General features: G+C 38.0%; 1 protein-coding gene across 1 annotated transcript; it reads left to right on the top strand.

The window, feature by feature from the left end:
* Positions 1 to 2,079: 2,079 nt before the first annotated feature.
* On the top strand, positions 2,080 to 5,434 carry LOC141442325 (uncharacterized). Its single transcript, XM_074107286.1, has 2 exons — positions 2,080 to 4,500; positions 4,600 to 5,434. Exon 1 carries the CDS (start codon positions 2,610 to 2,612, stop codon positions 4,077 to 4,079), a length of 1,470 nt encoding a protein of 489 aa, XP_073963387.1. The 5' UTR covers positions 2,080 to 2,609; the 3' UTR covers positions 4,080 to 4,500; positions 4,600 to 5,434.
* Positions 5,435 to 11,242: the final 5,808 nt, after the last annotated feature.

The following is an 11,242-nucleotide window of genomic DNA, read 5'->3' as shown; positions in this document are numbered from 1 at the left end:
TTACTCCTTTGCGGTAGTAATTTCACCAGCGGTCTTACTTTCCCCGCCAGAACACAGCACCTTAAGCACTGCAGTGCTGCTTGGCGGCGGAAATAGCAAGGAAGATGCCCGCATCTTACGAGCAACATGACCTTTAGCCCATTTTCATAAACATCGATTAAATACCGGGTGTGGCCTGACACAGGAGCAAAGAATTAAAACATATAACGTACTTCACAAAATTAACGACATAGTTCAGCGACTTTTAAAAATAAGTAATTTTTATTTCTATTAGGTACCTACACTTTCAAGTTTATTCGAAGAAGCAATGGAAAGCAAAATGTTTGATGTTTGTAGGGTGACAGGCGACGGCAATTGGACTCTAGGATGGCGTACATTGATAACACTATTTAATTTGTATGAAAAAGGGAAAATCTAAAGATTCTATTATTTTTAAAAGTCGTTGAACTAATGTTGTTCAGTTTGACGAGTATGATCTATGTTTTAATTATTTGCTCCTATTACAGGCCATACTCGGTATATCAACATTCGCAGAGTAAATACAAAATGTAATAACGTTCGCCTTTTCGCACTTACAACTTATAAGTTTGAGGGTAAACCATAACGCGTGCGTTCGCAATTCGATTGACTGACTTTTTGACGTCAATTGAATGAGCGGGATCTCATAACATTAACTCAGTTGGTTGAGATTTGATAACCTTTTTATGAGTTAAAAAGCTTTGATGCCTTTGGATGTTTTTGGGCTAAAGTGAATATTATTATTTACTTTGCCGTTTTTTCTATGCCTGTACAATATCAAGCAATGTTTTTGTTGTTTTATTGAGCAATTAAGTTTTATACTGCTTTGTTTCTAATGCCTAATCTGTTAATTCATGTATTTAAAAAATACTTAGGTACCAAAATTGTAACATGAAACTTTTTATTTGGCCAAAACTTCCATTTTGACACTGGTTAATTTTGGTTCATAGTGTACCCTACCCATATTTAGAGCCTGTTCTACCACTCCTTTATATACATATATCCCTGATAGGATAGTACACGCTTGAGGCATATCCTCGTATTCTGATCGTTACCTTCTATTTTATGTAACAGACAACTGTGCCGTCGTCTTTTTTTAATCTGGTCGAATAAGCAGAGACGGCATGACCGCCACTTATTTGACATAAAGGACATAATAACAGGCCCTTGATCACCCTCATTGCCAAATATGAGCTATGAGTACGTACTATTGTTTTATTGAACGCGGGAGTTATTAATCCATATAACGAGTGATCTCGCCTTGGAAGTGCTCTTGGTGTTAAGTGGTTACTTTGAGAACTACGAATAGAATTTGGTTTCAAGATACCGTCTGCATAACAATAAGAAATATTAGGACAAAAAATAGCCTATAACATGTGTTCTTTTAGACGTCTAGGTATCTACATACAAAATTTGGTGTGTGTGCTTGCGTGGGTGTGTGTGTGTGTTTGTTATTACACGCTAAATAACTGGACGGATTTGGACGAAATTCGGTATTTAGACAGCTGGGTATCTGGAATAACACATAGGCTGCTAAAATGTCTAAAATGTAGGGATCGACTAATCATATTAGTTGTATCCACATGTCGTCCTACAGATCGATCGATCCACACACGTCTCTTCTCCGCTCCGCTCGTCTGTTTCTCGTACAATATAAATTTAAGTTAATACGTGTAAGACCCCGGAATTTCGAAAGCTTAGGTACACATGAACGATACCGAGATTAAAGGCAAGAAAAAATATATAAAAAAACCCTTAACCCACATATGCCCAGAATTATTTTTGGTCTTCGATTTCTTCTTTAGCACAGTCAAAAAAAAATTTTAACAAAAAAGTAAAACCGACTCCAAAAAAATAAAAAAATAACAAAAAATGGAACCGACTACAAAACCCTTGAAAATATTTTTCTAGGTAAGTAGGTACGTACTAGCTCGAAGTCGGTGCCTCAGCACGAGCCAGCAGGAGTGGGGCAATTCACAATAGTCGTCTACTTCACCAACATACTATGGGTTTCAATCCCTCCTGCTGGCTCGTGCTGAGGCACCGACTTCGAGCTAGTAGGTACTGTAGGAACTAGGCTGTATACCGCTGGCAGGTGGTAAAACTGACCACTTGGCAGGTTAGATTGACAGCGGGTATTACATGCCGGAGCGCAGATTGCTCCCGATAGCCTAAGCGGCTGGTGCTATGCTATGTAAATGTATTTTTAAGTTCTGAAATAAATCCAAATGATTGAAGAAGTTGTTTATTTTGAACTAAGTTTAAAGTCACGCGCGTTGATCCCCAGTACCTAAGCTCTTACCTAGTTACAGTCCCCACAAGTGGTGGAGTTAGGCGCGGTCGGTGTACTTTTTATGTTTTAGCTATCGCTTCAGAGGACGACGGAGTACCGCAGCGATTCCAGCGGTCTATGGACGATTGTTAAGAAAAGACGAGCTTTGATGACAAAAAAAGCGCGCATGAAAAGTGAAGCAATTTGGTAAATGTATCGATTTTTGAGGAAGCAACTGTGAGTTATTTTATTTTTTCCTATATCCCAGTGTTTAATAGAATTTGCGGGCAGATAAATTTTATTACGGAGAAGAAAGAAGATGGCGGAAAAATTCGCAGGATATTCGGATGTGGACGATTTTATCCACCAGTTTGAAACTATTGCGATCATAAAGAATTGGTCCGCAGATCAGAAGCGAGTAGCGATCGCACTCTACTTAGAAGGGCCTGCGTTGTCCTGGTACAAGGCCAATTTCACGACGTTGGAGTCGTATGATTTGATAAAGAAGGGATTAGTAGAACAATTCCCGTCGCAAGAAGACTATGCCCAGTCTTTTTATTATAGAAAGCAGGAGCCGAAAGAACCGCTACTATCATTTTATTATGACCTAGAGAAATTAGCGTTGAAAGCAGGGATCACGGAAGACGGCAGATTTATCAAGCATTTTATTAAATCTATTAATTCGCAATGGCAGTTCCATTTAGCGTCTAGATTGTTCGCGTCAAAGGAGGAGCTAAGAAAAACGATTCTTCAATTGTGTGATGTATTTAATACAGAATTACACATGAAAACACATAAAGTAGAACTGCCGATTAATATTACAAAAGATTATCAACACTCGTGGGAGCAAGGAGATGCTCCACCTCTTCGATTCACGCCGCGTTCGGAGTATGACACGTCCCAAACGCCGCCAACAATGGTATTTCCGCAAGAAATACACCAGGGAACATCACGTATGCCATATGGAAGGTATAATTTGAGGCCGCGGCAGCTACAGCCGGTGCCGCAGCAGCGTCAAGGAGATAAAGGAAATACTGATGGTTTCCAAATCAATACGATTTTTTCTAGTGATTTTCCCGATGTTTGTACTGTTGAGAAAAATAGTCTGAACACGTTTGTGCCCGTAGAGCTCAATGGCAGGATTTGCAAGGCCCTCGTAGATAGTGGTGCCAATGTGTCACTGATATCTGTTTCCCTTGCAGAGGAAATAAACTTAAAATATGAGCACAAGCTCAGTGATCCTTTGCGCGTAGCAGGAGGCTCCATGATTCAGCCTATAGGAATTGTAAATACTTATATTTTGATAGATAATTATTATTGTAGAATTAGTCTGTTAGTAATTAATGATCGCACAAATTTTTGCATTCTAGGGCAAGATTTTTTGACTGCAAATAATGCAATGATTGATTTTAGTAGTCATACTTTGACTTTGAATAAAAAATTCCGTGTCAATTTTATTCGAAAATTGAGTGACACGAAAGACTTTTCATTATTGACTGAAAAGGTTTGTGCAAATCAAGTTGCCATGAAAGAGGTTGAGTGCGAGCAAATTAACTCCTTGACCGTGGAAAATAAAGCGCGATCAGTAAAAAAATTGTTAGGGTTCCGTGGTTTAAATTCTTTTGCTTTAGGTTCGAGTGAAGGAAAGTTGAAGGAGTCGAAGTCAATTGGGAAAGCATCGAGGATCGATAGAAAGATGGAGCAAAAGGATGGCGAAAAAGGCGAGTTGAGCTCGAAGCCTGAAAGGGTACGAAAGTCGGAAATTTGCAGATTGGTTCGGCAGGTCTGATGAAGGAGCGAGAGGCGCCTTCTGGTTGTTATGGAAGAGTAGAAATGCGACGACGTGAGAACGCGAACGGACCTGATAGATTCCATAGAAAAGGTAATCAAAAGTCACGTCATTATCTAAGTTATGTTAATAAAAGGTTTTTCCCACAGCAAGGATCGCTAAATGAACGAAACATAAAATTTAAAAACGTTCATTTAGGAGTGAAAGGGACGGAAAGTGATGGCTGTCTCAAGCCGAATGAACTTTGTGGTTTGACTGAAAACTTTTTAAAAGTTCACCCGAGAAGTTCTGTGTCGACGGTTAGAAAAAAATTGACACGACCAATGATTGACAATGTCATTCAAATGTAAACATTGTAAATTTATTTTTTGCGATTGAATTTTATAATTATAGGTAATTGAATTAAAAGTTTTTTGAGTAGGTAGGAAATTAATGATATAATGAATTTATATGACTAATGCGTGTTGTAATATTACTATGTGTCTAATATATGTTTTTTTGTCTGTTTTCATATTGGGAGATCAATTAATTAAGTGCAGAAATGAAATGGCAATCTGCAGCAGCCATGCAGTGGCTGATGAAAACTGATGGCAGCTCCCAGCTGCTCTTGTCAAAACTGATGTCTGACGACATCGCTGGAAAACCAAACAGATAACTTTTATTTACATAGTGAACTTAATATAATTGTTTACATATTCAACTTCACGAATATGAGATTGCCTGTTCATACATCTCCCAATGTGAACTGTAATCATATATGATGTGAATTTCTATATATAAAGAATGAGTACTTTTAGTTTATCTCAGCATGTGGGAGTACTTCATACCTTCATGTGTTCAATATGCCCAGAAATATGTGGTGTTAATTGATGGTGTATTTAATGATTGATTTTCTGTGCCTTTCAATAGTTTTCAAGCAACAGAAGTTCACACAGCCAACTGGGATCGCCGATGAAGCTTGCCCAGGGTCCACACTTGGATCCATGGCTGTGAAATAATAAAAAGATGGAAACCCAGCGGCTATTGCTGTCGTTGTGGAACGGCAACTCCGCTAGGGGGTGCTGAGGAACCTTCATCACCTGATGAAGGATGATGGGCATGAAGCAAGAATGACGTGCCGGGTTGCACAGGCAATGTCACGCGTCTTTAGTAGCTAGGCTTTTTACTGAAAAGGCGCCGTACCTTTTTTGTTTCGGGGTTTTTGGCCGGCGAAGTCCCATCCTTGATTTGAAATTTTTGAAATATATAAACCTATTTATGATTGTAATAACATAGACTAGAGTTTCATGAAAAGGATGTGACTAGTCTTTAGCAAAGACCCTTTTCTGTCTGTAATGTCCCCGTTAGGTAGGGCCGTAGATAGGTCCCCACCTCTGTGAGGAAGGAGGGATATGTAGGAACTAGGCTGTATACCGCTGGCAGGTGGTAAAACTGACCACTTGGCAGGTTAGATTGACAGCGGGTATTACATGCCGGAGCGCAGATTGCTCCCGATAGCCTAAGCGGCTGGTGCTATGCTATGTAAATGTATTTTTAAGTTCTGAAATAAATCCAAATGATTGAAGAAGTTGTTTATTTTGAACTAAGTTTAAAGTCACGCGCGTTGGTCCCCAGTACCTAAGCTCTTACCTAGTTACAGTCCCCACAGTACCTAGAAAAATATTTTCAAGGGTTTTGTAGTCGGTTCCATTTTTGTTATTTTTTTTATTTTTTTGGAGTCGGTTTTACTTTTTTGTTAAAAATTTTTTTATTTCTCACTTTTTAGTGATTCGTAGCCAAAGAACATCTCACAACTATTCCATTAAGCCCAAACACGACTTAGTTACGTTGTTTTATAACAGAGTTCCGTCGCCTACCTTCTGGCTTCAGCATCAGATCAGTTCGAAAGAATCATTAACTTAAAGTTTCTTCTTAGTCGCTTATCTAGGTAAGTATATTAATCATGATAATTTAAATTTAACCCGTGAAATACTTGTTATTGATAGTAGTAGTTCCGTTGGTCAAATCTGGTCTTCATCCTCAGTTCCACTTCACCAAATTATGATTTGCAAGAGCAAATGCACGAGTTACTGCTAAATATATCCAAATTACCATAGGTGTCGCTACAATATTTGAAGAGTTCCCTCGATTTCCTTAAGATCCGATCATCAGATCCTAATTTGCTGCTTATGGGACCTAATTGAAAGCATTCCTAGACGAACTCAAAAAAAATTTTTGAAATCGGTTCATAAATGACGGAGTTCTGAGGTAACAAACATTAAAAAAAAAAAAAATACAACCGAATTGATAACCTCCTCCTTTTTTTGAAGTCGGTTAACAAATAATCAATTTCTTTTCCAAAATCGAGCGTTAGCTGATTCCTATTTTTCGGGACAAAACGATCTACTGGGCATATCGTCCCATGCGACGAAAAAGCATTACGTATGATAATAAATGACTAATTGATTTTATTGTTTTTTTTATTAAGCTATTCTCCAGCTTCAATTCTGTATATAAATTATTTCTCAAATCCAAGACTTTTGAGATTTCAACCCTAAAAAGTTACATGTGATATGAACTCGACGTATAAGTTGTACATCTCGATAGAACTTTACACGCCGGACGCCTCCCCCCGCGGAGGGCGCGCGTGCCGTTCTATAGTCAGTCGTCACCGGTCTTCGCGGGAGACGGCACGCTTTGTTATTTTATGTTATTTTGGCACGTTTCTGTTTTGCTTTGGTGTGAGCTCTTTATAATTTTAAGTTAATTTATAGCGCACGAATCTAACCCTAATAAAAATGAATCGTCGCTCTAGGCGACTTATAACTTAGCACTGAACCAACAAAGTACAAGTGAAATTAATGATAGCATGCAAATGGTCCAACAGAGGATATTTATCATGATTCACAGACACGTAAGTACCTTTTTCTTCTATTTATAAAATAATAGAGTGTTTTTTTTATGTTTTTATGATTCAAGTGCTTCTACCATTAGATTCCCAAGTAAAAGTTGCATATTGCCTCTTAGAACTTTTTTATAGTAAATCAATATAAATCGGAAAAATGTATTCGTAACGTTATTACGATCTTAGCAATACAAGTTTTATATAGATTTCATACTTAGAAAGTTTTAATAGGCACGACTTATATAGTTGTGTACCATTAATCGATGGAAACTAGAAAGAATTTCAGAGTTGTAAGAGGCACTTGCAACCATTTACGCCGGAACAGACACGCGTTGTTTAGTTCACTTGTTCATATGTCACCTTTTCTACGGACATCATTTAAGTTAATACCATTTACGTCTCATATTTTCTTTTCTATTTATTTTTATGGAATAAAATAACATACATACATACAATACGTCACGCCTTATTCCATGCAAGACAGCCAGAGATAATAGGCGCCATACGCTTCTATTTCTGACAAACTTCTCTCGCTTCATCCACATTCATCACTTTCCTCATACATGCTCAACGGTTTAGGTCGGTTTACGTATTTCGAGGACGCCCTAGACCGACAAACTTGCCCTAGCACACTTTCCTGTAAATTGCTTACACAACTTTTTTTCATTCATTCTGTCTTATGATATAATATGATGTATATATAGTGGAGTATTTCTGGTTCCATTATTCTAATAAATTTAACTTTGTTATTTCAGAGAAACGGGATGATTTATTTTCTTCTCCATTGCCAGAAGGAGCTGAACAAGTATATCAAGACTTACGAGACGTACTTCAAGACCGAGTAGTGACGGAAGATGAAATTAAGGCAAGTAGTGTCGTTTACCCAGTCACATCTTCTGCAAATATACATCCATCGCACAGCATGGAATCATCGCCTATTGACCTAGAGCGAGATGCGATGGAAAATCTGGGTAGAGAAAGTAGTGTCCGCCGTTCAACCCGTCACTTTTTCTGTAGGCACATCACCAATATTAGAAGCATCGCCTACAAAGGAACAGACGCCTATAAATGACCCGCTATCTATAATGGAACTGACGCCTATAAATGAACCGCTATCTATAATGGAACTGACGCCTATAAATGAACCGCTATCTATAATGGAACTGACGCCTATAAATGAACCGCTATCTATAATGGAACTGACGCCTATAAATGAACCGCTATCTATAATGGAACTGACGCCTATAAATGAACCGCCTATCTATAATGGAACCGTCGCCTATAAATGAAACCCTATCTATAATGGAAACTGACGCCTATAAATGAACCGCTATCTATAATGGAACCGTCGCCTTTTAATGTAGAGATTACTGCCAGTTTTGAAAATTGACCAATGCCATCCATGTCTACTAACGACGTGATAAATTGATTAAATGTAAATGTACTCACACCCATGCCTTCACCTCTAAATAAGCATTCAGATCAGAAATGTAACGATGCATTCTGCGTGGCACATGAGATATGGCAGAACACTGTTGATGAGGCTTCCAGTAAACCACGACAATCAAAGAAACGCAAAAGGAATGTGTCAAATTGGTCTGATGTAAAACGAAAAGTACTTGTACAATATTTATAGCGTTCCTTTAAAACGTCTTTTTGACAGCTGTCACTCGGCTGTCACCCATCATCTTTGATCTCGCGCGCTATACCATTGCCCTGCACTGTATCAATTCAGAATAAAAAATCTAAAAAATATAAAAACAACAGCTTTTTATTAAAATATATATCCGAATACGGAACATAATTGGTGCCGAAACCACTTGCAACAACAGTTGTGACCAGAAACTAACATAACGGAAGATCCAGTTGGATTTTTTTTTTCGCCGCCGCGTGGGTGGCGGTGGTCGGCGAGGCAACTGCGCAATCGTTCGAGGATAACCACTTAAGGAGGGTGATAATCATCACAGAATGGCGCCGCCAACGTCCGAGGATATTACTAAACTCCAAAACCTTCGGGTAAATATAAAGGGAAGAATGACACGCATCGAAATTACGTCAAACAAATGGAAGATCAAGATATTGGTAAGATTGAATATGAAAACCTCCAGGTCAGGAGCACGGACCTGACGAGCCTTTTTGAGAAATTTAATGATGCCCAAGAAAAAAATAGAGGCGTTCAGGAAATCGCAGAGGATATAGATGAGCGGTCTGCGGTCGAAGCTAAGTACTACACAATCAAAGCCATGATTTCCAGTCTCATTCAAAACAATCAGGACACACCTCAATTCAAACCTAAGAAAATGCCAATTGCTATGCCTACACTCAATATCCCACAGTTCAATGGGGATATTAAAAATTGGCCCATATTCAAGAATTTATTCTTTTCTGTGATCGATGGTAATGAGACCTGCCAAAGCTCCAAAAGCTACACTACCTCAAGTCGTTCCTGGAAGGAGAAGCGGCAGCTCTCATCAGCTCCTTAATATTGTCGGAAGAAAATTATGAAAAGGCTTTAGAGATTTTAACCAAAAGGTATGATAACAAACTAATAGTCATAAATCATCATTTTAAAATGTTTTATGAACTACCAGTACATAACTAAGTCTAATCTAAAAGATTTTCTTACATTTTTCAGCAAAGTTTTTGATTCATTGAAATCATTGCAGTTGCCTACCGAGCACTGGGATGTCTTGTTGATATATATTATTGTACAAAAATTAGATAATTCATTGAGAGCAGCATGGGAATTAGTAGGCAAAGTTCTGAGATACCTAAGCTGTCAGATCTTTTAGACTTTCTGTCACATCGTAGCATTGCCACAAAATAATAAATGAGATAAAATTGACAAACAAAAGTATGCCGAGATACTTTCCAATACTAAAGTTGTTCACACTACCACTTTAAACAAAACAAACTGTATCTTATGTGACTCCAAACATGAACTAACAAAAGCCCCTTATTTTTGCAGCTTCCTGTCTCACAGAGAATAACATTTGTAAAAAGCAAAAGGCTCTGCTATAACTGTTTATCTATTTATAAAGCAGGTCATAAGTGTTCACAAGTATGTTTCAAGTGCCATAAAAAACACAACAGTGTTTTACATCTTGACTACACAAAATACTCCAACAATACAAATGAATTAAACTACAACAGTGGCCATCTCCAAGCATCAGCTATTCATCAGACATCAAACTCATCAATTTTCTTACATGTGTCAACAATGAACAGAGCATTGACACACAGCATCAAGGGTCTTCTACAAGTCAACAGACAGCACACTCAACCACAGACAAAGGTAATAATTTTTTTAGCCCTCAACAGACAGAGCCTTCTACCAGTCAACAGCCTATTCAATTGAATACCGATCGTACTCAAACTAAAAAGGGTAATCAACCCTTGTTTGCTTCTAACACACAACAGCTGTGTACTCACACAACTACTAACAAGGCAATAAACCCACCAAATTCAACAATAGAAAACACGAAACATGTACTCCTTTCAACAGTTCAGTTAAAAATAAAAGATTGCCATGATAACTGGCATGCAGCTAAGGCATTATTAGACAGTGCCAGCGAAATAAACTTTATAACTAACAACCTTGCTAATCGCTTGTGCTTGCCAATCATACCATGCAATGTGACTGCTGTAGGCATCGGTGAGGAAACAAGACCATGTCACCAATCAATCAATGCAACATTTCATCATGCTTAAATGATTATAGTACAGATGTGAATCTTCTCTTGGTAGATACAATCACTGTGCCCTTGCCACACATGAAGCTTGCTACTTCAAACTGGAATATTCCTAAAAATTGTAAGCTGGCTGACCCAACATTCCATATTCCTAGCACTATTGATCTACTGCTTGGTACTGAACTATTCTTCTCTTTAATGAAACAAGGCTTTGTAAAACTAGGTCCATGTTTACCTGACTTGAAAAACACGGTGTTTGGGTGGATTGTTACAGGTAGCTACATAACTGATAAAGTGTCAATGCCAATAACAAGGTAAACTTAAAGGTCACTGACATTTCATTTCAATTGTCAAATTTCTGGAAAATCGAAGAGGTTAGTCATCAACAGAAGACTACCCCAGAAGATTTGTATTGTGAATCTCTATACAAAAATACAACCACTAAAGACCCTTCTGGTCGTTACATAGTTAACTTGCCCATTAATGAAGAAAAAATTAGTCTTTTGGGCAACTCACATAACATAGCTAAACATTACATTTCCGAGCATGATTGAGAAAATTCATTTTATATTAGTTTAGTATATAAT

This window comes from Choristoneura fumiferana, chromosome 25 (assembly GCF_025370935.1).
Source record: "Choristoneura fumiferana chromosome 25, NRCan_CFum_1, whole genome shotgun sequence".
Taxonomy (NCBI): domain Eukaryota; kingdom Metazoa; phylum Arthropoda; class Insecta; order Lepidoptera; family Tortricidae; genus Choristoneura; species Choristoneura fumiferana.
Note: the sequence above shows the minus strand (reverse complement) of the source record. Positions and strands in the feature narration are given on the sequence as shown.

What these genes read in the sequence shown, in the direction of transcription:
- LOC141442325 (XM_074107286.1), top strand. Translation starts at nt 2,610, where the DNA reads ATGGCGGAAAAATTCGCAGGATATTCGGATGTGGACGATTTTATCCAC.